Source organism: Rhineura floridana, chromosome 6 (assembly GCF_030035675.1).
Source record: "Rhineura floridana isolate rRhiFlo1 chromosome 6, rRhiFlo1.hap2, whole genome shotgun sequence".
Classification (NCBI taxonomy): domain Eukaryota; kingdom Metazoa; phylum Chordata; class Lepidosauria; order Squamata; family Rhineuridae; genus Rhineura; species Rhineura floridana.
Window position 1 is genome coordinate 65868478 of NC_084485.1, and position 27290 is coordinate 65895767.

Sequence of the window (27290 nt, forward strand, 5' to 3'; positions counted from 1 at the left end):
ACTCAATGAGCTTCATCACTGAACAGAGGTTTAACCCAGGCCTTCCAAGTCCTCTGTTGTAGCTGTTACAGCACGCTGCCTTATGCCACCTTCCACCTGACAATTGGTTTCTTTAGTTAAAACAACAAAGAGTCATGTACCACCTTAAAGCAGGAGTGGGAAGCTGTGGCCCTCCAGATGTTGGTGGACTCCAACTCCCATCAGCCCCAGCCAGCATGGTCAATGGTCAGGGATAGTAGCTACTAGACACGATGGGTAAATTCTCCCTCCACTGTCGGAGGCAGTATGCCTGTGACTACCAGTTGCTGGGAGTCCCGAGTGGGGAGAGTTGCTGTGGCACTCAGAATCTGCTTGCGGGCTTCCCACAGGCATCAGGACATTGTGAGAACAGAATGTTGGACTAAGTGGACCTTGATCTGATCCAGCAACCTGTTCTTCTGCAGAAGGTTGCAGGCTCAATCCCTGGCATCTCCAGATAGCACTGGGAATGTCCCCTGCCTGACACCCTGGAGAGGTGCTGCCAGACAGTGTAGACAATACTACTCTAGATGGACTAATGGTCTGACTTAGTATAAGGCGCTCCCTGTGCTGAACCTATGAGGCAAGATGCATTGGGAGACAAACATGTGCATCTGTTTTTTATCCATCTCCACCCTGTCCTGATGCAGTAGCCAAGTTTTTGCCAGAAGATGAGAACAAGGGTTTACCAAGACTAGCAGCCTGCTCTCAAGCATGTTTTACTTGGGAAATGTGATTCTGAAATGTGTACATGAGTGTGCTTCTTGTTGTTGCCTGCCTTGGATGTTCAAGCCTCCTTCCCCTACGGGCACCTTCTTTTTTGTCAGTCTGTGCCAGCTTGAGTGACTCACACCACCTCCCTTTCTTTTCCTTGCTCCAGTTTCCTAGGCATAAAAAAGAATTCTTTTCTTTCTCTAGCTTCATCATCCTACATTGCCCTGTTTCAGTCTCTGAGTGGGGCTCTGAATGAATGTCTAAAGAAACATTATCACCATTACTTCTCCCACTGAATGAGCCTCTGTTGGCACCAGTAACCCAAAGGATTAAAAAGCACCTCCTACGGAAAATTGTGCTAAAGCAATTCTAGCTATTTAAAGCCCTAAAAAAGAACTCATGCTCACAGGTGCAGAAATCCAGGATTCATGCCCAGCCATGCAGACATATATATTTGCATGTCACAGTAGAGAAAAACAAACTGAATCAGCCATCAAAGCTGGCAGAGTTATTTGTCAACTGCAGCATGCCTTTTGAAAGGAAAACGAGTTTTGGCAGTCGATGTGATTTCCCCCCACCCACTCCTTTCTTAGCTTTTATATGAATAAGATGGATGTTTGTTTGGCTAGTTGTTCTCTATTTATGCATCAATCAGTTATGCTGGGATAAAAAAAGATTAACTTCTTGGCTATGTAAATAAATTACACTTTCAAGAAGTCACTCAGAGGTTGATAAAAGCTGAAAGAGTCCACAACCCATGGCAATATTAGACCCTCCCCCCACCTTCATCCTAGCATAAACGGCCATACTATCAGAGTTGTTAACTTTACTGAGTAGAATTCACAGTTCCATAGGTCTATTACCAGTCACTGTGACTTTCTGACATCAATCCATAAGTAGATATAGCTGAAAAACAGACAGGATTATCCTTTGGGTAGATGGGTGGTTATCTCAAGATAGCATCTCTTGGCTAACAACCCCCACCTCTGTTGTTGATTGCATGAACCAAGCCCTTTAGAAGATATTTGATCCATTTTACAGGTGGGATTTGGGATTATATTTAGCTTTTGCTTCACTGACTGGCACGGAGCCACTGGGTTATTAAGTAGCTGTGCTAGTCAGGGAAGCTAAGGCTGAATAAAGAAATCCTTATGCACAATGTTAGCGACATCACTTGTTTGTTGCTGTTGGATTTGGAACAGTGTGACCTGTCTTAAAATCCCTGCTCTGCTATGAACTTCAGTGGGTGACTTGCGTCAGTCACTTTCTCTTGCTGCACACCTACCTCTCATAGCGTTGCTGTGAAGATCAAATGGACAAAATCACCACGCCTATATTACTTGGGAGAAGGCAGAAGTGTAGGATGCAAATATAGTAACATATAATTCAGGTTCTTTATGTGCTTGCTGCTTGCACACTTGGTGTTTGAAGCGGTAAACATAAAGTGTGAAGAATGAAGATGCAAACTTGTAAATGTGCAGTGGGCATGTACTAGGAATCCAAGCACAATCACAACTTCCAGAGCATTCCCACAACATGGCTGCCAGCCATATTGTCTCTTCTTCATGTTTTACGGTGTTGACTGCAGCAAAAACTGGTATACTGGCAAATACTCTAGTCTAGTGTGTATTAGCTCCAACATCACTTCATCTGAACTGTGTCCAATCTGACTTTATTCATCTGGATTGCATCCAGTGGTCAAAGTAGTAAGCAGCCCAGAAGTGAGTTCAAAAAGGACAGTTTTTCTGAGTGCATCTTGTGCCTCTTGTCTTGATTGTGAGTCAACTTGATTGTGAGTCAACTTGATTGTGAAGCAAGTGATTTCCCCCCTTCTTTTTTCAAGTCTTCCTGAAATCTCGGTAATTGTTAGAATTTTCTTCTTGATATTTGGGCTGCCTTTACGGACACTTGTGCTATATAATTAATGCAGCAGAATCAATCTTTCCCTTTCTAGTTTTACAGTATGTCATCCCACAAGATATCCAACACTCTCCCTCCACCCAGCCTACCTCTGCTTTGAAAGTTGGTATGCTATCTTGTTATTTACTGTTTGTAAAAAAAAATATGAGAAAAATAAATGAAAAAACAACACAGGTCTTATTGCAAACATTGGAAACTTTGCAAGCTCTAGATTTCTCTTTCCCTCAGACTATGACTTTGCTAGTTTTTACAGCAGTGGTTCCCATCAATTTATTGTCACATGAATTTTGGACCATAGGTCTTCCGCAGTCATCCGTTGCATGGTTTTTAACTTCAAGTTTGTCTATTTTATAACCATTACTTCAGAAATCCAGGCACAAATTTACTTAATGCCTCTATTTAACATGGAATTTGTTGAAATATTCATAGTACTTATAAAGCTATTAAGATTTTTTTATGGGAATACAAGAACGGCAATGATCTGATTGCACCTTCAGCACCTGCACATCAGAGGCAAACTGTAATAGTCACTCAAAACAATTCCTTGTATGAACACCTTGTTGCAAACTGTCTCCAGATCTGCTGTCAGAGCAGTTCCCAAGTGTTAAAATTTAAGACTTGAGCCTTTCTGAGAGTTGGTTACAACTGTCAACATATCATCATAATATGCCAACAAAACAAAAAGTTTTAAGAATTATTCATTGTACCAATTAAGGATAAAAAACAATAATTATTTGGGGTTCACTTATAAAGCCTGCCACTCATTTGCACAGGCTTCACAACCCACTTGCAGGTCACAGTCCACAGGTTGGGAAACTCTGGCTTATAGGATAGCTTTTAATGGGGAACAAAGTTGTTCAGATAACAACTTTTACTTTAAAATAATACCAATGCGCCTTTGTCTCTGAATCTTTGCCTTTTTAAAATCAAATGTATATCCTACTTGTTTTTTTAAAAAAGGCATTAGATATGATACCATTTCTCTTAATCAGCTAACTTCATTATACGCATCCTGAACGCAGAGCCTCGTCTAGCTTAAAAACCACTGACCTCGTATGGGTTTTAGTCTATTAATTTCTCGCTTTAAGGGCTGTAGAATGATCACGACATTAATTACAATAATCTAAGTAAACAGATGATTAACAATAAAGAAACCAGGTCCCTAAGGTGTGCTCCAAAGGAGGCTTTGGCTACTTGCTTTGAGTATACGTACGCAACAGTTATTACCAAACGGCTCAAAGTCAGTACAGAACCCCGCCTTCTACACAAGCACACGCTCCTTCTCACCCGCCTGTAGAGACAGCCAGCTCCCATTGATGAAAAAAACTCCAATCTCCAGAGTGCCCTGCGGTCGGGAGGCGGGCCGAACGCTTTCATTGGTTCACCTTCCTAATGTAGCTCCTACGATTGGTTTCTTCCCCAAGTTTCTGGTCTCTCTTTCCCGACGGGTGGGGGTAGCGGAAGTGTACGGTACGGCGGCCGTAATGGGACTGGAGAGTGTGTCTGTTAGGGAGTAAGTGTCTGCTCCGTAAGTCTTGTTTTGCAACGGGACTCCCTTTTTCGGTTTTGGCCGCGAAGGGATGGGGACCCGAACTTCGAGTCTCCGCGGGGACTCCCGGCTATGAAAGGCAGAGACTCGGCAGGGAGTTCAGCACCTGCCACCGCACGAGAACCGCTTAGCGCGGGCGGGCTCCACCTAGGTGAGTGCGGGGCTGGGTCGCCACCCTTCTCATTTCGCCCCTAGCCCCCCTTGCCACACCCCCGAATCCCTCCAGAATCACCCTGAAAGACGTACAGTCTGTATTGGGAGCCCGCCTTGGCCACTAATGCCCTAATCGTGAAGGATGGCTGTGTCTGCAAATGGTGGCAGAAATGCTCTCTGTCCATGCTCTGAAGACCTTCCCTGGTGTTAATATATACATTCAAGGATTGAGCTCGGCCTTTCGTAAAAGATTATGTCCTACTTCTCTCCCTCGCCCCCGCCTTTGCGGTGCCATGTGGGATGCTAGCCGTTTAGCAGTCTTCTCTGTTGGATATATTTTATGCATTTCTCCCGTCTTTTGCAGCTCTGCTCAAAGAAGTGCCTGTGTGCGCCCATTTGCTTCAGTAATTAATAAAATCTTTTCCTACCAATTCTGAGTTCGTATACCAGTACTGATGCGTATGCTTCTTCATAGCATGTTATGTTGCTCATTTGTTACAGCAGCTCTGTCATAACTATTGCCAGTTTTTACAGACCAGGGAGAGAAAGAGAATGCACGTGAGAGTTCTGACGAAACAAGAATGTGGAAGTGTCTTCCTGGTCCAAGCAATCCAAATCTGTATTTGCTGGACTATAGTGGCAGAACTCCATCAGTTTTTCCTCACAACTAATGTGTGTATGTTGTCCTACATCCTTTGAGGCTTAACTCCAGAGTTTAACCCCAATGTTATTTTCTGCTCTGTACTGAAATCTTCAGATGTGATGCCTAATGCATGCTGCTATCTTACCAGTTGCCTCATTTTTTAGAGTCTTTCACCATGCCCTAATCTGTGCTTTCTCTCTCTTTTGGTTGTTGGTCCTTATGATAGTCAGTACCTGAGGCTGCATTTGCGTGAATGTAAGTAAGCTGTGTTAGGTATTTCTGCAGAGTTTCTTCAGGAAGTCACAAATTCTATACTGGTTACTTGTGTCATAAGGACAGGAGGTCATGTGTGGGTATCCCAGAGCTCTTTCCTCCCCATTTCCTTTTGCTGTTCTTCCTAAAGTACACTCTGTTATGGGCAGACACACGAACTGGGAATGGAAATAAAAGCTCTTCTCTTGTAATGTTCATGTGAACAAACAGCTTTTTAAAGAGCCTGTGCTAGTGTTCAGCCCCTCGGTTTGAATGTTACAAGAGGTCAGGAGACTTTGAAAAGCATTTGTTAGTTGAAATGCCTTATGTTAATGTGATGTGGACCTATACCAGAATTGCTGTGACTTTCCAGAGGTTGTTGAACTTCCATCAGTCCCAGCCGGTATGGCCAGAGGTCGTTATGGATGATGTAAGTTGTAGTGTAACAACACATGGAGAGCTACAGGTTAGCCACTCCTGCAGAATCTGCTACTATACAAGATCACTTTTTAATTCCACATTGCTTGGCAGATCTAACTCCTGGCCAGGCAGTGGCACAGAGTGGTGTGGCCACTGTTGCATCCACAGCCTCATTGCTCATGGCAGCTGTTGTGGAAGGTGGGGGTGGGGCCGTCAAAAGGTTTTGAGGCTTTCCCTTTTGGTAGGTGGTATGGAGAACTCTGTGGTGGTGGAGTGGTGCTGGTGTCACTCTGCTGACAGAGGCTGGCAGAACTGTTTTAGGCTGGGCGGAGAGAGACCTCTGCCCAATTCTGCCCTCTCCGCATGGTGGATTCAGGGGTTCGAATTATGCCCTAAGCCTGGTTCTGTGCTACCAGTCAGTAGCATAGATTAGCAGTCTTTACCTATAAACAAGCACTTGAAAGTGTGAGTAAACTCTGGCCTCTTATCTCTCTTAATCCTATGATTACTAAAACCAGTTAGAAGGAGTAATTGTTTTGTATTATGTGTTCTGAGATCTATATCTCAGGCAGGTCCCTCTTTTACTGCTTGGTTCCTCTCCTGGTGTCCCATAGGGCGGAGGCACATCACTCTGTGGCTTTTCCTGCCCACTGCCCTTAGAAAAATCTCTTGTCAATTCTCTTTAGTCCAAGGATTACTACTTCTTCTTGACCCCTTCCTAATTTTTCTCCCCCACGACTTGCTTACTCTTTCCAGACCCATTCAGATTTTCAGAATCTGTGAGCATTTCCCCATATTACTGTTCTTTTTAGGTTTATTTTAATCTACTCCTGCAGCAACAGGTCTACTTCTGTTCTAAGGGATTTTTTTTACTCTTTTCTTAATTACCCCTGTCTTATCCCTGTGTGTTTAATTGGCTCCATAGCTCATCCATTGCACCCCACTACTTATTGCCATCGCATCAAAATGCTCTTGCTCCACTTTGCTTGCTTCATACCTGTTTCCCCAGCTTTATGTTGTGTTTGGTGCTACCCTGGCCAAGAGATGGGACAGCAGTAGTGGGTGGCAACTGGAGCAGAGACACATAGCAGGATGTTTTTGTGGCTGGTAGGAGTTAATTAGAAAAATAAACAAATTTATATTTTTGAAAATTCCTCAATTAGTAAAGGGGTTCATGTTTACAAACCACTGCAAGCACTTGAATTCACTCGTTGTGGGGGCTTTTTCTGCAAAGGATCATTCTGTCTCTCTTCTCTTGAAAAAAGTTGCAAGATTCTTAGTACTGTGTGCATAGCTCTTTGCATTGAGTGTATATGTAAGATACTTGTACAAATGCTTCTAAGATCTTAGTTCTAGAGCAGTAAGTGAGTTGGGATGCTCTGTCAGCATCTGAGCTATTTGTGTGACTATGCCAGGGCCTCGGTTTATGGGGTGAGGTGGGTGGGGAAACGTTTGTCTGGTGTGTGTGTGGCGCAGGCATACATGCCTGGAACTTGGAAAATGAAAGTAACTGCTAAAAGCATTGAAATCTTGCAGCTCTGTTCAGGACTTTGATCTCTGGAAGGCTATGGTAGCTATTTGTAACCAACTGTGCAAGCTTACCCTTTCTCTTGTGAATGTTGATTTCGTCATGGGAAATGCTTATTAGATCACAGCAGTCACTTAAAACAAAAATGTCTAAGCTACAATAAAGATGCGTTTATAAATATTTTCCCCAATAATAACAAAAGAAATGACTCTGTGCCAAAAAGTATGGCAGCCAAATGGGGCCACCCAGAAAAAAGAAAATGGTTTTGGCATATTCAGGGACAGAGTCATGGGGGGGTATTGGGGTACTACTGTATTAGGCCCAGTGCTAGCAGAAAGCCCAGACTCTGAGGTTTCTTTTTTTTTTTTAAGTAGGTCTCTAGTCCTTGTAGAATGAAAGTTATGAAGCAAAATATGCAGGCACCATTTGAAGCAAGCCCACTCTTGAACAAATTCAGATTAAATTGTTAAACTGAATTTATTCAAGCATGGCCTCTGATTTATTTTTCATCCTCCACTCCATGATTTCCCTTAGCATGTGAACCATGTCTCAATGTGCTGGGTACTGTTAAGGTCAGAGTGTTCTTTAAGGGTATTCAGAAATTTAGCTGTCTCAGATATACCAGCACACAACTTAAAAAAATTATACTGGCACCTGTTTTTCATTTATTTAAATATGTAGATCAGTTTTCCATCTAAGGGTACTCAAAACCTTTGCAGCTGTCATGGAGTAGAATCGGAGCTGTTGAGGGCAAAAAGGAAAGTGCACCTGCGAACACAACTCTCACCCGTCCTTATAGCGCAGGTGTATTTTTGTCTTGGCTATAGGATGGTGACAAAACAATAACTGATTTTAACCTATAAGCCGGCATTGTTTGCCAGCAAAATGCCTGAACAGAAACAAAACGGTAAGCAGTTGCTTAGGAACAAGGCTTTCTGCCTGTATTCTTATATACAAAAAGTCTTGAAAAGAAAAACCAAATCTTAGTTTCTTAGCTGAATGTTGACTGGTCAATGCAGAGTGATCTAGGAAATGTTTTGCATGTATGAAGTCCTGGGTTCTTCTCACTACCCTTATCTGATTGTGTCTTGAGGCAGATCCTGTTATTGGCTTGAGTCAGAAGTGAAGAAAAATGGGTATGATCTGTTTCTTTTGGATACCAGAAAGGCAAGAGATCTGAAATTTCTGTGAGCAGCATCTCTGTACTCTGCCTGTTATCTTAACATTACAATCTGTGACATGCAGCAAATGGATATCCTGCTAGTTTTGCAGATGTCTTGGTGTGTACTTTTGTCCTTTGAAGGAGTCTTTCACTTGGCACAATCTCAGTAAAAACAGATGGAATGACAGATTCTACCTAAGGGGGGGGGAAGTACCTGCCCCAAGGCAAAAATTTAAATAGAAATGCTGAGCCCTGTTTTGTCATCCTAATCTTTGTATAGAGACAACTATGTTCCATCACCTCGTTTGAGTAGGTTGGCTACTCCTTTGAGTGGGCTTCTCCTACAAAATTATTTATTTCTTAGTACTTGTCTAGATGTGTTATTCAGTAACACTTGTAGTAGGTCCATTTAAATAATGTATGCATTATATAAGCCTATATAGTTAAAGTGTTTTGCCCCCTTCAGAGGTGACATAAAATGTACTTTGAAAAGACAAGTGTTCCTGTACCATTCTCCCCCTCCAGGAAGTCTGGGCCTACAGCCAAGATTGTAGCTCTTAAATCAACAAGTCTGGGCTTACTTGTAAACATTGAAGAGACCGGGAAGAATCCTTATTAGGTTTCTCCAGATATCCCCTAGTAACCTTAGGTGAGATCTGAGATAGAGATCTATGAGAACAGAAAGGTGATTGTCTGTGTTTATGTTTATGAATGTTTATGAAAAGTCTGTGAAAAATTTTCTGTGAAAAAACACTGTGGGAATGGAAAGGTGATGCAGTCCCAGATTGGATGATCTAGATGAGAGACTATAAAAGAGAGATCATAAATGCATTTTTTTTTATCAGTCCTCATGGACTAGTCATGCTGCTGCCAGTTTGCCTAACTGCTGAGACTTATTTGAGCCCCTGTGGGTGAGATTTAAATTGTCATTTTTTTCTATCTAAGTGTTAAGAAATCTAGAGTGTAGAAGAATATATTATATTATCTAATAACCTTTGGGTTTGTGTTGCATGATTAATTCTGATTTATTCATTTACTGGCTTTGGCCAGACCATGTATGCTCATATATACTCCGACAGAAATGTGTAGTCAATAAAAAGCATAACGCCTTCCGCTGTGGAACTCTGTTCTTTTTTTATTCTGGTTTATCCCTAGTCCTGAGATAAATCTCTGGTGGGAGTTTCCTCTTTAAGTCTGCCTGTTTAGATTTACTGCTGGGGCTACAGCAAGAACCTAGGCAACGTGCAGTTGCTACATACAAGGACTCTGAACAGCTCTAGGCTTAAGGGAAAAGTGAAGAACCCTTGAATCTGTGCGTGGGCACATAAGAGGTAGTTCCAACTATTTCACACTTAACATACCACCAAAGTGTTTTTATTATTCAGAGTATCAATTTGCAGTCACATTCCCATCCCCAATTGATGATACGTATGTCTCAGCAATTATTTTAACCAGAGGGTCATGAGAGCAGCGGTGGGCCAAGGCTCCAGCTCCATCCTTCATAGTGACCTTCCAATAAGTCCTGTTGCTACAGCCTCTGCAGTGACTATATCCATCTTTGGCCCCTCTGTGTGTGGAGAAGGCAGCATGCATTAGACTGGATTTCACAAATGGCAATGGTGGATACCTACCCAAGTGAAATAATATTATTATTATTATTATTATCATTATCATCATCATCATCATTATCATTATTATTATTTATTAAATTTATACCCCACCTTATGGCCAAAAGGCCGTCAAGGCGGCTTATAAAAAACACGAATAAGAGCTAATGCATGCTCAGTTGAGATGAATACTTCCATCAGTGAAGGACCTTATCCTTTTATTCTGCTGCTTGCCTGCTTTCTGCAGTTGCAGGAGTTTGGAGGAAAAAATAATATTAAGACTAATAATGCTTTGGTACATATACCTGCCCTAATGGACAGCCTTTCTGCTCATCTCTCCTTTGAATAAGTAATGTGGAAGAAGATTTCTGTCTATTTTGACATGATGGTTGTATAACTTTATACCCCTAATAATCAAGTCAAGGCAGCCTTAAAAGCCTACAACAAGATGTTAGGGGCATTTTCACACATTATTTTTTTTAGGTGTACATCTAATACATTATAGATAATAATAGATGTGTGGAGTTGTATGTATACTCATCGGGGAGACAGGATCAGCTGTGGTTCCTTGCATAATATGTGAAATGGGCCTCAGGCTTGGCTCCTTTTATTCTTTGACCTGTTAGATTTTGTAATTTATATTTAGTAATTCAGATTTCATTCAAAAATAGGATTTCAATGCGAAGAAGCAACATGGAGATCAGTCCTTGAAGCAGGAGACTCCTCCCCCCTCCGCCAAACTAATAGTAATCCACTTTTCTTTTTTTCAAGAGAAAAATGGTAAATTATAATTATGGCTGTGTTGCTTTGTGTATGCTATTTTTGTCTTGAATGTTGGGAAAGGAGTCTTGCTTGGCTGCTGCAGTGGCCCAGTTTCTTACATGGGCTGTTTGCAGATAAATGTAACAAGTCAGTGCGACTCTCCAAACTGACCTGATTTGACTAAATAAGGCTATGTATAGTCCCAGGTGGAAAAGCAGAGAGCACAGAGGATGTGGGCCTCCTAAATGTTTGTGTGTAGTTTCTGTTGGTAACTCATGTTTCCTCTCTCGAAGTATTAATTATTGTGAATGCACCACTTCTGTTAATATAGTCTTCATAGCCTCTCTTCTGAATTTCAGCTCACTGCTATGGACAGTGCAATCACCTTGTGGCAGTTCCTTTTGCAACTTCTTCAGGAGCCTCGGAACAAGGATATCATCTGTTGGACCTCCAATGATGGAGAGTTCAAACTTCTGCAGGCGGAAGAGGTGGCCCGTCTCTGGGGGATCCGCAAGAACAAGCCCAGTATGAACTACGACAAACTCAGTCGTGCTCTCAGATATTATTATGTGAAGGTAACTCCAGCATTTCAGTTTGCATCAGATGTTTTAACTTCTTGTGCTCCAGCCTCTACTTTATGAGCTATGCTGTTTTTTCTAACTTGCTTCAAGGGAACAGGTGTTGGTCTTGCTATCATGAGGTTTTATTGAGCCAGATGGCAGGATGCAACTGTTGCATGCCTTAGATGAGGTGCATTGAGTGACTGTATTGTCTCATGACACAACATAAAGATTTCCAGCAGTTCAGTCCCACTTTACCCAAAGCCTTGCTAAACAACCTTGGGTATCTTAAGAGCTCAGTTTCCTATGGCTGTGATTTTACACATTCACCCCCTCAATTCCTGAAGACTTATTAAATACTTAATTTTAATAATATGTGGAAAATCTGTCTTTAGCATTTAATTGAGGCTTTCCATGAAAAGAACCTATAGGGCACCAAAATGAGTACAAATTTGGGGGAAACAGACACCCTAATAATACAAAATAATTAACATCATGGCAGTGCAGCAGATTGTATTGTGTATTTGGCTCTCTCCTAAGTCTGCAACCAAGTCACTGGCTACCTTTTCTCCTCCTCTTATTTTGTAAAAATATATCCACATTCCTTTTTCCAGAATACTGAATGACATAGGAAGCTGCCCCGCCTCTTCTGCAAAGGCATTGCTTTTTCCTGAATATTTTTTTTGCAAACCAAAGGCACAACAGAAGAAGCTTATTCAGTGCTATCCAAGAACAGGGGAGGGTGATACTTCATGACCTCCAGATAAATGGCTTATTTTGCAAACTGGCCGTGGGTAGGTTGGGTAGGTGCTTGGGATAAGAAAATAAGTGTTCTTGAGGGTAATGGGCTGATTAGAACTTAAAGTTGGGATAATACTAGCTTGCTTATTAAGTTTACAATAATGACTAAAGTATTTAGTACTTCAGTAAATACAGAAGAAACTAAGTGGTGCCGAATGTTGCTTGGAGGCATCGAAATGGCTGTAATTCATGCTGTTCTGCTGAATGTCAGCTGTTTATTTGCCATCAGCTGCATCTAAGTTACATAAATGTTCTCTTATTTGGATCCTTAACCTTGGTGCTGTAACACTGTGCATATATTGATGCAAGCGTCGTGTTTATCTTCGGAATTTGGGCTTAAGTTTCATTGCCTTCTGAATCATAAAATGTGTAGGTAATTGATTATTATGCATGATGTAGTTTTAGAGCCATTATTATTTAATGTGGATTGTGGATGGGCTTTTTAATGTGGGGGTGGTCATGCAAGAGAGAAATGGTAGAACGTTCTTTAACCCGTGAATATTCTGGAATCAGCCAGTGCTCTAGCCTTGTTGAAACTAACTGGGGGTGCAACCTGATTAGCGTATTGAGGACCAGCCTCTAAACTCCTATGTAAGCCATTCTAAGCTTCTAAAAGGAAGGGTGGGGTATAAATATAGAGCAGGACCCAGGCTAAGTTAGTAGCTCTTAGTTTTCATTGCAACCAGTGGGACGTTATCAGCAGTGACTAAGTGCTAATAACTTAACTTGGATCCAACACGTAATAAACTAATCCTCAAATGTCAGTAATTTACTTATTGAAGTGGGGCTTCCTCTGGTTGAGCCATTGCATTATATCTTTGTCAGGAATTCAAACAAGAGGAGTGCCTGATGCCTTCTTATTGTTTTATGTTTTCACAGAATATCATCAAGAAAGTGAATGGTCAGAAGTTTGTTTACAAGTTTGTGTCTTATCCGGAGATTTTGAATATGGATCCACTAGCGGTTGGCAGGATTGAGGGTGATGCTGAGTCGCAAGCAGGCTTTGTAGATGTTAGCAATGCTACAAAAGACATGGAGAACTGTGGGAAAGAGAAGCCTCAGTCCTGTGCCAAGTCCTCTAGCCGCAATGATTATATCCACTCAGGCCTATATACTTCGTTCACGTTGAACTCCCTAAATTCCTCCTCTTGTGTAAAACTCTTTAAGCCAATCAAGATGGAGAACCCAACTGAGAAACTGGCAGAGAAAAAAACTCAGGATTCAACACCTTCAGTTATAAAATTTGTGACCATGTCCTCCAAAAAACCTTCAGTATCTCCCCTTGCCTCTGCTACTCAGCCAGCCTGTATTATATCAGCTGCCTCTACCCTTTCTTCTGGTTCAGATGAAAGTCTCCAGGCTTTGGAGTCTCTAATAACGCCAAAAGTGGCTCCTACTGAACCTTCAGCTTCCTTGCCAAGCTTGACCACAAATCTCACTCCTGCAACCTCCATTTCTCCTACTCTCCAGGTTCCTCCCAGGTCTCCTTTGCCACCTTTACATTCTAATCCTGATCCAGTTATAGACTCTGATACTGAGTCTGTGGCTTGCCAGCAGCTGGAGCATTCTCAGAACCAAGTCTTTGAGTACAAAGAGCAGGCTTCTTCCATGCTAGAAAAGGAGCTTCGTCATAGCCGAATTAGAAAGCCCAAAGGGCTGGAGATTGTTCCCACTCTGGTCATTACTGGCAGTGACCCAAGTCCATTGGGAATACTAAGCCCTTCTCTCCCTACTGCTTCTCTTACACCAGCACTTTTTTCACAGGTAATCCTGTCTTCTGTTACTTCTAACCGAAATCCTATATATGTATAGGAAGTTAAGTTGAAAAAATGACTGTTGATTTGGTGACCTCTTTAGAAAAGGTGTGCTAACAGGTGTTTTTTTTAAAGTTATGAATGAGCAAACAGAAATTTTAAGAAGGTGGGTGGAAATCTAACCTGGGTTACCTGTGATCAGTACATTGCCAACAAGACAAAAGTGTGGTCAGTATGTTATACTAATTTGCTATAGGATGAAGATAGGAAGTCGATTCAGAATGCCTAGAGCTGCAGGAACTTTTTGGCAAGGAAAGTATGAAAATCCTTGGACAGATCCAGTCTTCTTTACCTGATTTTTCATGTTTGTTTGCTGGAAGGGTCAATGCAGATGTAATGTTCCTGATTACTTAATCATGGTTAAACAGTTAGGAGTGGCTGGGAGATTATATCCTCTCTCCCTTTGGGAGTTCAGATTTCTCTTGCCTGATCTAACGATGGTTAACTGTTATATTTGCATCAACATCAAGTGTAGCTAGAGTTACCCAGGATTCCTGCTTAACACAGAATCAGAAATATAAGCTTAACGTCAGAGTTACATGGGAACACTAGCTCACTCTTCACTTTGGTTAATATTGCTGCAGACATAACGGTTAACTATGGTTGGACACGGTATGGTGGGGGAGGGATTTGCACTTTGCAAGAGAGAGGGAACATGCAAACATCATGTTAAGCCAGAGTATGGCGTATTGTGACCATGCAAACATGCTGACTCTCAGAGAGTGGAGCTCTCACCTGATGTGCTCCTCCCTGGGCTTTTTAGGTCCACATGGGACGGCAGCTAAGGCAATGGAAACCACAACTCCTTAACCACAATCTGTAATCATAGGACAAACCTTGCCACAGACTGTGGTTTCAGAGAAGAGGCCTTAACCATGATCCCAGGTTTGGACAACACACTAAGCCAAACCTTGGCTTAGCTGCTGTGCCTCGCCAGTCTCAAAAACCTGAGAGGAGTAAAATGAATGCGGTCTCCTTTATGGGAGCCAGCATGTTTGCACTATTGCTTAGTTTGGCTTAGTCTGACATGCTAACATGGCTGTTAGGTCTGTGCTGGTACTAAGAAGACTACTTACTGGCTTGGAAGAGTTATGTAAAAGATTGTGTAGGAATGGCTGAACAGGTGTTTTTCCTAATATAGGCTGTGGACTCCAATGGAGACACCATAAACAAATGAGAAATTGGCATGATCACATTTTCCAGTGTAATATGAAATCTGTTGAGGTCTCCTCCTCTTGCTGAACGTGGAATAACATAGAATTTCCAGAGTTCATTGCCAATTTTTGCAAAGTGGTTGCACAATTTCAAAGAGTGCAAATGTATAGCCAGTTTTAGGTGTTTTTTTAAGTACTTATGTGTGAGCTTTGGGTAGAGCAGGAGGTTAGTCTTACTTGTGTACAGCGTGAACAAAGCGTAAATTGGAAATTAGTTCAGATCACTGTTAAAAGTGGTAATCTTTCATTGAATCTATGCAATCTAGCTCATGTTTTATTGTAAATTTGCACTCATTAACTAAAGGCTATATAAATGTAAGTGCTCACTTTCCAAGCTTGATCACCTGCAGTTTGGGGTGGCTGGTCCCATCAATTGATGCTGAAACTAATGGAAGGGTTTCTTGAAGGCTTGGAAGTGCTAACCATAGTGTTTGCTAGTTATATGGAAGGTAATGGATGGTTCAGGTATTAAATGGTTTCAGATATTAAGCTTCAGATATTAAACTGGATTTGTGACATTATTCCATATGTCTCACAGACGCCTATTTTGCTGACCCCAAGCCCCTTGCTCTCCAGTATCCATTTTTGGAGCACTCTCAGTCCAGTTGCTCCTCTCAGTCCAGCAAGATTACAAGGTGCTAACACCCTTTTCCAGGTAAGTTCCAGAAAATGTCAGCAGATGAGTTCTGTTAAACAGCTAACAAGATCTGCAAAAATAGAAATATATCCTGTTCTCATAGGTTTTCTGAAGTGTGGGCTGTTTTATTCATTTAGAAGTAAGTCTCAATTCAGATTGTCTTCCATATGGTGTGGAGGATAAGCAACAAATCACCAGATCGTGCACAGCTTCACTTTTACTTTACAGCTTGGTGCCGACCATAGTTGCTGTGATAATCTGAATGACAAAACTGTGGTTAACACTTGCAGCGCAAACCAGAATTTTGAAACATGGTTTTCCAATTCTGATTTGGAGGGCAAACGCTAACCGTAGTCCTTTGTAATTAAGACTTTGTAGCATCCTTAGTTCTTCTGCCAGACTCCTTTGAAGCGTTCCAATTCATACACAATAGACTTGAAAGTGACACCTTCCTTTGTTCTTTTAATGGTGAATCCTAATGAAACATGAACATTAGCACAGTGAGTCCTTTGTGTTAATCCAGAATAGCAAGCGTAGTTTTGTCATGGGGTTAATCCCAAACATTTTGTTCTGGTAAGATGAGCAATTAATTGTTCATTTTGACATTAGAGTGCCACACCCCATTCCAGGTGAAGGATATCGTTTAGCAACTAAATAAGAATACAGTGAGTAGAACCATCTAACTTAATTTGCCTTTTGGAACTCTATATCTGAATTCACTATGATACTCAAAAGTCAAATATAAGTGTAGAAAATCAATCACTTTACAAAATGAAGAGGCATGATCCAAAAATGTTTTCACTGTTACCCAAGCTTTTCAAATAAATGAAGTTACAACGTATATCTTTAATTTGTGTATTGCAATGTGTGCACCAAAATGGAATAAGTAGATTACTTATTCTTGTGTACAGATGCTGGTATGAAAAAACAAAGGTTGTGGCATGCAGATTAAGTTGTGTGTTTTACTTTTCTTAAGAATGTAGTACAGAGTTGAATACTAGTCAGCCTAGTGTACAGGAGACTAAAGCTTGAAGGACTGGCATTTATCTTTTATGTTGGCAGGTAATCCATAAAGGCCTCTGTCTTGGCAAAAGCTAGAAACAACTTTCTGAAGCTTCCTTTAAAAGGTTTTTCAGTTGAACTTTTGGCAGGCAGAATAATGACAAATTTCACATGACCATTTAGAGTAAAAGAGTTCAACCCAGGATGGCCTTTCGCCTCAATATTCACGTAGTCAAAAACAGCCCTGTGAAAACACCCTCTTGTGGTAAGATTTTATAGTACCAGGTTAGAAAAGCACGGGTGTTTTTAAGATGTCATCACCTGTGGCTCTGCCACACTAGGTCATTTTTGTAAGACCATTTTGCCTCATGAGTAGTGAACTGAAAGGCAGTAGGAGCTGACTCTCCCTTCTTGAAAATGCTAATGTTTAGGCTGGTAATTATTCTGCTTGAATGAATAACTCAAAGCTTTTGGAAATGTTGAGGCTTTGATAGCAGCAAAGAGCAACACATCAGCCATCAGTAGAAAAGATAAATGCTAATGCCAAGATGGGCTGTTACCCAAGTGCAATCTTAACAGCTGTTTCTGTTTTGCAGTTTCCATCGGTGCTGAATTCTCATGGACCATTTACTATGTCAGGAATGGATGGGCCCTCCACTCCTGGGCCTTTCTCCCCAGACTTACAGAAGACATAGTGTATGTTTTTCTTGGGAGAAGGGAAGATGGGAATCCAGTTTTTAAGGAGTGGTTTGTAATTCCACAGAGACAATATGAACTGACTTGATTTTTGTTATTCCCAGTTCAAATGCCTTTGCAAAAATTCCTTTCAAGACATAAGGAAATTTGTATGGAAACGCCTTAATTGGAGACTGTTCTCCACAATCTCTTCTCTCTCCTGCTTCTTTTGGTTTAAGGAGGCTTCTCTTGGTAAAGGGATCTCTTTTGGGGGGGTGAGAATGCAGTGATGAATCTGCAGCAACTGACATCAGTCACAACTTCCTTTTTGACTGGTAACTTTTCACTCCTCTGCTTCTTGTATAACATCCAAATATTACTCATCATTGGAAGCTGGCATTCCAAGAAATACTTGGAAAAATTTTTTTTTAAGGCTTGTTTTTAGGATTGATAATTTCTCTTTTATTAATGCAGGAATACAGTTGGAACATATCTCTTTGTAAGAGGAAATGTTTCAGGAGCATTTTATGGTGGTATAGAAGAGAACTGGGAAATTTGTTAAGGCAGGTGTGTGTAGATAAAGAATATGTAGTTGTGTATCCTTTAGCAGGAAATGTTTGTTTACCTTCCAAGAATTGTGTGTACAGTACAGAAATGCATAGATCATGGAATGAATTGCTTTGGTCTTCTCGAAAGATTTGGATGTTTTATGTCTGATAATTGTTTGGTAGGTTAAAAATATCCCCTAATATCTAATAGAGAACATTTAAATTAGCAAATCACGCTAACAGTGGATCTCTGCAGTGGATGTTGTGTGGCACTGGGGTAACCATGTGTTTGGTATGCTGTGTGCGGTGTTGTCTTGATGCTTCATAATGTCACATGTTGAGTTTATATTTTATTCTTTATTCTCCCCCACCCACTTCAACAAATAAGGTACCCAAAGACATGTTGTTTCTCTTGGTTCCTGATACCTCTGGGTGATCCATATTCCTTACGCTCCAGCTGTCGCTCAAATTTCAGTTTTGTGCTTGTTGGTATTCCAAAAACAGGAAGCAGTGTGCAGTTATTGGAAAGGGTTCCTGTTGATGAGGAGGGTGTCGGTGAGAGAGGGCAGGCTGGCACAAGCTGTTTTATAGTCTGAAAGAGCTAAAAGTTGCTTTTAGGCTGCACTTAATCTTGTGGCAAGGCAGTGGTTAAACCACAGGTGCGGTGTTTCTAGATGTCTTCAGCACGATGGTAGTTCAGACATAAATAATGTGGTGATAACTTTTATGCTGGCTTCCTGGTGTGGAAGTCTTGCTTTTATGACTAGAAATGGAAAGTATGATGGTAACCTGGATAGATGTTCACACCGCTAGTGGTTATCTCTCAATAGAAAGAGATGTATAGTATTTCTGCATAAATGCTGCCGTTGGCCCCTGTGTTTGCACGACCAAGTTCCTAAAAGCACCTTCAGACCTTTAGCCTTAAGTAGCTATTTGATGGAAAGTAAGATAAATACCAGGTGTCTTGTAACCTTCCTATAAACAGGTGGTGTGGGTTTTTGGCCTCAGGAAGTGTGAACCATCTGCCCAGTAAAGATTAAATTCAGATTTCCCATCATGACTGTGGTGACCACTTTTAGTGGAGTCCTTCAGCAGCAGAGATGGTGAAAAGCAAGCAACTGTTTGAAACAGCAACTCCAGTGCAAGAGTAAAATTAGTGGATTTGATAGAAGTTTGAAATGCTGTGCTGTGTTTAAGACCAGCAGGAGACTCTAACACTATCATTCAAGCACTTCCATAAGATCTCTGTTCATTTCAAAATGTGTATGAGAATGTCCTATGGGTGAGTATGGTGCTAAAGGAGAAGACGTTTACTGATTTTTTTTCTTCTTCATCAAAATACATCAACTAGATTTTTCCTTCATATTTGTCATGCACCACTCACAAGAACAGTCAAATGTTATGTTATTGGACTGTCCTTCCAAAATCACTCCTAGTAAGAGGAAAGGAATTATATAATGTAGCTGAGAACCCAAAGAGACAGCAGAAAATGTGCTCTTTCTGTTACCCAAGGTGGGTTGCTGATTCATTTTCCAGATGTGATCAGATAATTATTTAAAAGGCCCATGTCTGTTGTGCCTAAATTGAATGTGCAATATTTCATAGATTCTTTCTAATATAGACTTGCAGAAAAATAGCTGCAAGTAGTAAGTGAGAGTGGGCATCATGCATTCTTGAGTTTGCATGGTGGTTTGTATTCTGCCTCTTGGGCTGAAGTAACAGCACTTTTTAACGGCAGCCAATCTAGTCTGGCATATATATTGAGTAGGGAAGATTTCAAAATAAGGATTTTTTTTTTGGCTTCGCATTTCTTCTAAAGGAATGGCAACTAAACTACTTGTTCTTTGTCTCCTTTCTCCTGCTGCCAAAGGGAAAAGGCAGGGTATCTTTCTTCAGATATAAACTTTCTTGTGTGGTATGTGGTGCACTGTGCAGTACATATACTTAGACATAGAAGTGAACCAAAGCTTAGGTCATCTTGGTAGCAGTTTTGCTTACCCTCATTTCACAATCTAGCCCTTCCAGTCTCAAAAAGCTGCACTCCTGTAAGATGGCTGGTTATCCCAAGCTTGAGGCATGAGTATTGCTCTTCTGTTTCTAGTGACTTGATAGAACTCTGTGGCTTCATTTTATGGAGGCTTTGCATTGTTGTGTGGTCTTGAATTGCTCCCTGCTTTATCCTTGACCTGGAGGCCATTTGAGGCTTTATAGGTAATGACTGCCTCGTGCTTGATGGATGCTTTCCATTTAGGAATGAAAGCTGTCGGGAGCCAGAATTGGGGGTGGCTAATGCATTTGGCACTGCGGATTACAGTCTGTGGCACTGCATGTTCAATCTTGCCTCTAAAGCTAAAAGTCTGATTTAAAAATAAATCATTGTATCGGTACAAGATTTTGTATACTAGGTTTCATACAGTCCTCCTTCTTGACTGTTGACCTGCTCTTGTCTGCTTATAATGACCTTTTTTTAAAAAACAACAAAAAACAAATAGTGGATTTGTGCTGTTACACCCATTCAACTAGACACCTTTAATGTGTTATAACAGTTAACCCATTGTCATGAAGGGAACACACATACACCCTTCTCATGCCAAGAAGAAATTAGTGCTGTACTGTTTTCTCAGAGAGTTCTAGTAGATTTGGGGTTTAAACGCTGCAAGGTTTCAGAAGAGATACCCAGCTTATATAGATATTTTGGGTGATATTGAATGTTAGTCCTACTCAGAGTAGACCCATTTAAAGGGGTAGATATGACTAACTTAGGTACATTCATTTCAGTGGGTCTTTTCTACTAGAACATGGTTGAATACAACCCATGGTGTTTGTGTTTCAGCCAGATTCAGGGGTGGACAGAGCTTATTACTTTTAATCACATTCTCTTTTTGTGATAGTTTAACTGTTGAAAACATCAGTTTTAAACAAGAAATCTTTATTATGCTTTCAACTGTTTGTGGAAACTTAAGTTCGTTTCTGATCTAGCTTCAAAAGTCTGATTGTATCTTTGTATGTGTACTCTGCTGATAAGAAAATAATCAGTTGCATTATTGAGTTAAGGTAGTTAACTGTTTCTTAGTCACTTACAATTCCTTTTTTGATAGTGGGGAGAGAGCAATCCTAACTTGTATTCTGAATAATGTATTGGTATGAATTGGTATCTGTTGGTTATTCATTCATTTTGGCACTCTTGGGGTAACCAAAAGTATTCATTTATCTGCTTGAGTTGTTGCTAACTATTTTATTGCGTTTTTATATGTAATTACATGTAAGCACGTGTTCACACAGCACATTTATGTTGTATTGAGAGGACTGTTGCAGTTCATTCTTAGAACAGAAATATTCATTTAGCAATGCTCAGAAAATTAAATTTTGTTTTTCCAAGTTTGTAAATAAGCAGCAAGGACTTCCTTCTCTCTTTTCTTGGTTCCCCAAAGTGTGTGTATTGGGTTTCAATCATCATTCAAGGTCTGCACTGAGTTTTACTGTAGTTGATATTGAAATGAATTGTGAGAGGGAATGACAAAGCCATTACTATTCAGAAATGCCATTTAACATTCTCCTCTGCTGTCAGGACAACATAAATAGTATTGGAAGACTATTCCTAACAGACTACTAGGACTAACAGCAGACTGTTCCTAGTCTTCTGAAGACTAACTCACAGAAGCATGATCTAACCTAGTGCAGCTGAACACAACAGTTCTGTATTCTTGCCAATATTTGTAACCATTTTTCTTGTGGGGAAAGTGCTAGGCTGATGTCTGTGGCATTGGAGAAAACTGTGCCGTGGTCCTTAAGGGCTCTAGGTGCAGGAGAGTATTTAATACTGACATCTCTACCCCCCCCAAACGCTTTGGAAGCTGTGGTGGCTAGACCTATGTTAGTAGGTGGAGGGGCTATTTTCTGTACTTTGATTACCTCACATTATGATTTGTTTTGTTTTTCGTATGTTGTATATCTTACTATACGTTGAGATGCTTGTGTAAGGTGACTAATAAGCTTAATAAATAATAATTCCCAGCTTGCTAAATCATAGGTTAGGAGCACCGTTGTCACACACTCTCTCCTTGCCCCTCCTTGCCCCTCTCCTTGCTTTCTTTCTCACCACTTACTTCCTAGTATAATTTAGGTGTTACGGCCAAAATGGGGAACTGAATGTCAGTTTGCCCACCCCACCCATCAGTTGTCTTCAAACTCTGGTTTAACATCCCGGTTAATGAACGGACATTAAACTACAGTTCCCCATTTTGGACATAACAATTGAGGTGGGAATGCACAGTCTTGTCACTTGTTCCTAGGTGCTAAACGATGGTTTAGCAGGCTGTGAACTCTGCCACAAAGCTAGGCCAGTATCTACTTTATGTTAATGTGTTTTCCCCTTTAATTCAGGGTCGGGCGCTATCACAATAAAACATAAATTCTGCATTAATGATCAGTGATGTAAATCAGGGTTGGCAAACCATTTTTGAGGCCAGGGCTGCATTGAGCAGTGGCAGAACCCAAAGTTGCTTTCTTTCTAAATTAATCCCCCCCAACTGAGTGACTTTACCACTTAATAAATCATGTTACTTATTCTATAGGAATGGACAACCACCATTCATACCACCTTTCACTTCGTAATTCATCCAACGCACCTCAATATCGTGTGTGATTTTCCCCTCTCTTTAACAAGCCACACTATTTATTCATTTGGATAAATACAGTGGATGTAGTAAAACTCGGGTCCATTTCAAGCAATGCTCACCAGTGTTTTGCTTTTAAATTGGCAGCTTGCTCCTCCTCTGCATTGCTCTCTGCTGTGCTGCTCAGCTAAGGTGGCTCCACGCAGAAATCTCAGTGTTGCTCTGAGATGCTGGTTCTGTCCAGCTGTCAGTGATGTCTTCTGAAGAGAGAGGTATTCGGCCCTGGGAGTAGGCGTTTTGGCTGCTGCCAAAAGCAATCATGACAGGTAATCTGTCTTTGCAGTCCATCAGCAGAAAACAGTTCAACTAACATCAGCGGGAGGTTCACCTGAGTGCAAAATATTGTCAGGAACAAGCGGGTTTGGTGTGTAAGTTTAGGGACAAAACTAGCCAGATGACACAGCAGGAACTATCTGGCCAGGTCAAAAATAAATCTGTTTTCATCAGAATGGGGGAGGAGAAACCTCTGGGGCCCACAACATCTTTTGGGAAGCCATATATGGGCCACTGGTCAGCCACCTCTAATGTAAATTAAGCAAACTTAGCGATCTGGCCCAGATCTTGGGTTTGAAAGAAATTTTGGAAACTGGGACAGGGAGAGAGAATGGAGACTTGCAGCCTTGAAAGGAGGGGTGGGGGTGATAGGCAAACTGATCATATCTGCATCTGGAGAAAATAAACTAATCTTTCCATGCAGTGTCAGGAATGCAATGCTTTGTAAACAATGTGAGTTTTCCCCATTAACCAAGCAGCCACATGGTGAGAATATCTTTTCCACCACCCATTTCAGGGTGCCTGCCTCAGAACTGCTGCTTCAAAAGCTGTTTCCAAGCAAGAAATGTATTTCTTATCCTTTGTATACCTGATTTTGGGCCATGCATGGGGAACCTGTGGACCTCCCAAATGATGTTGGACTCCCAACTCCAATTCGGCCTTGGCCAGTATGGCCACTGGAAAGGGGTGATGGGATGTTATATGGAGTGTCACTCATTTTCCTGCCCCTTCTTTACGCCATCTGGCAAAATCTAGCTGAAACTGTATCATCATAACATTATCTAGGGATAAGTGACTGGATCCAAAGGGACTTGTGTTAACTCAGTGGAAATGTAGGATCCCCCCTCGTGAACCCTGTTCCCCCCTACCCCCACTTGCTTTTGAAATTCCCCTCATGTTTTGAAAGCAGTTTCCTGTGCCAGCTTCAGGTCTCAGCTGCTGTTTGCAAAATATGAATCAAACACCCTTTTTGAGATCATGGTACTTATTAGTTTCATGCTCTCTCTCTCTTGGCCATCGTGTGTTAGCACTGTTCTGCCCCCCCCCGTGCTACAAAATATATTAATCAAGCTAAAACTAATCCCGTTCTTAGAAATCACCGTGCAAGGTAATATTCTGTAGACATAAATGACATGGGCATCTAGATTGATTTTTATTATGTATGTTTCAAAAGTACTGTGCTTTGCAGCTGCAGCTTTTAACATCTCTTGCACTTTCAGAATTGCCAGCACTATAATTTATCGTGCAACATTAGACATCTCTACTTGTAAAGTTATAATTTTTAAACTATTGGAATAAGACATCACTTTCCACAAAAGTGTCAAACTAATAATCTGAAGATGAATTAATGTGGAATGTTAGAGATGTGAAGGGTTGTTGAAGAAATGGAAAGATTGGGGGGGGAACCCTGTTTTTTTCTGGGCTTTCACATCTCTAAACACTATTCATTTAATTACGCTTATCGTTTAATAACCTGAATGGCTGAAATGGTTACATGTTGCCACATGATCTGCCATTGCCTCTTAACACAAATAAGCCTTTGCTTGCCAATGGCAGTCAAGCTTGCAAATTAGGCCTATGCTTTGTTTTTTTGTTTCATGTCACATGATAGCTGGCACTTGAACTGAACAAGTGACTTCAGTAACACCCTCAGTGTTGCTCCTAACAATTGCTGTTCCATCAACACGCTTCCTCTGAAGTGAGAGGTTTGATTTAGCCAGTGATAGACCTCTGTTCCATGAATTAATTTCATCCCGTTAAAGCTATTTAAGCCATTAGCTATCAGAACATCTTGTGACAGTGAACTCATAACATAAATGGAGCACTATATTAATAACTGGAAGCTTTTATTTTCAGGCCATCTTGACATGTGGGAGTCTTTAGAAAGTCTGGCCTTGATATGCTTTGTGTAATTAGGGGTGGTGTGGTGAGCTGAATAACACAGGTTTTTTTTACTTGGTCCTTTTTGAATGGTGAGATTTCTATGGTAAAATGTTTTAAAATTGTGCCATAGTGATGGCACATAGCACCAACTTTTAAATGCTACATACTCGAAGATTTTTTTTAAAGACTACTTTGTCAACCTTATATAGAAAAGTCATGTTCTAAAGAATGTTAAAAATATCACTTGTAGTTTTTACTGCTGTGTCACGTCACCAGAGGGCCTTATGTATATCACAGTGCTTGTGATAGGTACAGTAGATTACTTCATGCTTCTCTGTATTGGTAGTTAATACATTCATGCATCTTTAAGAATTCAAAGGAGACAGCTAGAAACTGGGAGGTAATGAGGGAAGCTAGAATATATTGGTATAGCAGGAAATACTTAGCAAATGAAAAAAACCAGAATTAGTATTGGGAAGGAGCAGGTGACTTTTCATAAATTCCAGTACTGCAAAATACTTACAACTTCGACCATCTAGTGTACTGGTCTTCAGCTAGTGGGTCAGGAGCCACTATTGTGTTGTGGCCTTATCTGAGGTGGATAGCAACAGCAGCACTACAACCATACAAATATATGGTAAAAAATTAATGGTGGTGTTCATTGAAGAGTTCCATTAGGGCAAGGATTTCTGTTTGTGCAACAGAATGTCTCCCTGCCCTGCATGACCCCCAAACCTTCCCCAGATCTGCTCTGGAGCTTTTGAGGAACCTCTAGAACACATGTGGGAGGGGAAGTTCCATTGCACGGCCAGGAGTTCTTGCACTAATGGAGCTGCTTTGATGGATACCACCCAATGAAATGGGTTTTCAAGTGTGTTTTGGGGTTAAAAGGTGGGTCTGGGTCTGAAAGGGCCAAAGGCTCCAGAGAGAGAGGGGTGTGTGTGGGGGGGGAGAGAGAGATTGATTGATTTTGTGGAGGAAGAACAAGTTTGGAGGCTCTTGTTGAATTTGTTAAGAGGGCAGATCATGTTCCTGCATTTACCATTGTATGTAGAAGATCATACACCATTCCTTTCTCCCCTCCCCTTTCTAAATGGCTGCTGTTTGTAAAGTCTCTGCTTTTATTTAATATAGTTCTGGCATAAAAGTAGAACTGTCTTGATTCTTCAGTTTAAGTCTCTGCTTAATCATCTTCCTAGCTAGTGCGGTCCTCAGCCTTATTTTTTCTACAAAAAGTATTACAGCAGGCTTACAGAAGGGAAATATTCCTTTTAGTCCCATGCAGGAATAAAGCCCCTACCCTCTTTCCAAGGCTGTTGCACTTACTGCTAGTTGAAATTAAAATTGGCTACAGCTATTCCTCCTGGTAAGCTCCGTGCTAATACAGAGGACCTTGGGTTTGCATGGGTGTTTTGCAACATCTGTGTTATCTCAAATATCCAGGGGTCTTTGTTGGTGCATCTTAAAATGAATACAACACACAAGCCTCCATACACATATGGTATCTGAAGGTTTGGCTGTCTGATCAGGATGTTTTTTAATATTTGGAAACTAAATGTGAAGTTAATGAGGGAGAATAGGTTCTGAAGTCTTGTTTCCATTTTTTAAAAATGGAAAATGCATATCTTTATATATATATATATATATATATATATATATATATATATAACCAGTATGTTAATGTTATTGTGTAAAATATTGCTGGTATGTAATGCAATTGCATAATAGCCAAAGTTCTAAGTAACTTTTCAGTGTTATTGTCTTGACTATAAGCACCTCTGGGTAAGATATTAGGAAGACCTTCATAATGTTAAAGTTGGTAGAAAGGGGTAAAAATATTTGCCTCTTAGGAAAGTTTCATTGAAGGAGTATAATTCTTGGTCAAAAGGAATCAAGTGTTCAAGGAATTGCACAGTGATGCCATTTGTGTGGATTGGTTTGCTTTTAAAAGTTGTTATATTGGATGCTGCACATCCAAACATAATGAAGGTCTTTCCTGAGAAATCAGGTGACTTTTTCTATTGCTTAGACTTTTGTGGAAAAAAAAAGTTAGGGCAATCTTTTTTAAAAAAGAGTTTGGGGAAGCATTAAATATTTTGTTTAAGAACTGACAGAGGGATATGCTTTGTATAATAATGCAAGATCGCTTTAGACATTGTAGCAAATCATGTTAATATGTGCAACCAGACTTGCAGAACAATTGTATTTTTTTAAATAAATATTTTTTAACAAACTTCATTATTAGGAGTGTTGTTTTTCTGCAATAGAAAGAAGTTGCCATTGCAGCACAGTTCTTAAGCATTTTACTGCAGATTTTTGAAATAGAGGCAGTGTAATCACCAAGTATTGTCTGAACCCTGTTATATAAATATAGATATGCCTCTTCTCTATCATTGATGATGCTACTGTTTTTGAGGATTTGAAAGTATTCAAATTATGCATATTCATTGCTTAAGTACTATCCAGAATTTCTAAGCC

The 27290-nt window shown here is 40.7% G+C and overlaps 1 protein-coding gene across 3 annotated transcripts; it reads left to right on the forward strand.

The window, feature by feature from the left end:
* The first annotated feature begins 4088 nt into the window (after nucleotides 1–4088).
* ELK4 (ETS transcription factor ELK4) lies at nucleotides 4089–27045 on the forward strand. 3 transcript variants are annotated; one of them, XM_061632142.1, is made up of 7 exons: nucleotides 4089–4352; nucleotides 8295–9008; nucleotides 10638–10712; nucleotides 11088–11303; nucleotides 12969–13853; nucleotides 15656–15772; nucleotides 17353–27045. In XM_061632142.1, the coding sequence occupies exons 4-7, from the start codon at nucleotides 11097–11099 to the stop codon at nucleotides 17449–17451; spliced, it is 1308 nt and encodes a 435-aa protein (XP_061488126.1). In that variant the 5' UTR covers nucleotides 4089–4352; nucleotides 8295–9008; nucleotides 10638–10712; nucleotides 11088–11096; the 3' UTR covers nucleotides 17452–27045. The 3 variants fall into 3 exon arrangements, with proteins under 3 accessions (XP_061488126.1, XP_061488127.1, XP_061488125.1); XM_061632143.1 differs by lacking the exon at nucleotides 8295–9008; XM_061632141.1 differs by lacking the exons at nucleotides 8295–9008; nucleotides 10638–10712 and having other exon boundaries at nucleotides 4090–4352.
* The last annotated feature ends 245 nt before the right edge of the window (nucleotides 27046–27290 follow it).

What these genes read in the sequence shown, in the direction of transcription:
- ELK4 (XM_061632142.1), top strand. Translation starts at nt 11,097, where the DNA reads ATGGACAGTGCAATCACCTTGTGGCAGTTCCTTTTGCAACTTCTTCAG. An exon ending in TCAGATATTATTATGTGAAG is followed by an intron (nt 11,304 to 12,968) that starts GTAACTCCAGCA and finishes ATGTTTTCACAG; the next exon opens with AATATCATCAAGAAAGTGAA. An exon ending in CACCAGCACTTTTTTCACAG is followed by an intron (nt 13,854 to 15,655) that starts GTAATCCTGTCT and finishes TATGTCTCACAG; the next exon opens with ACGCCTATTTTGCTGACCCC.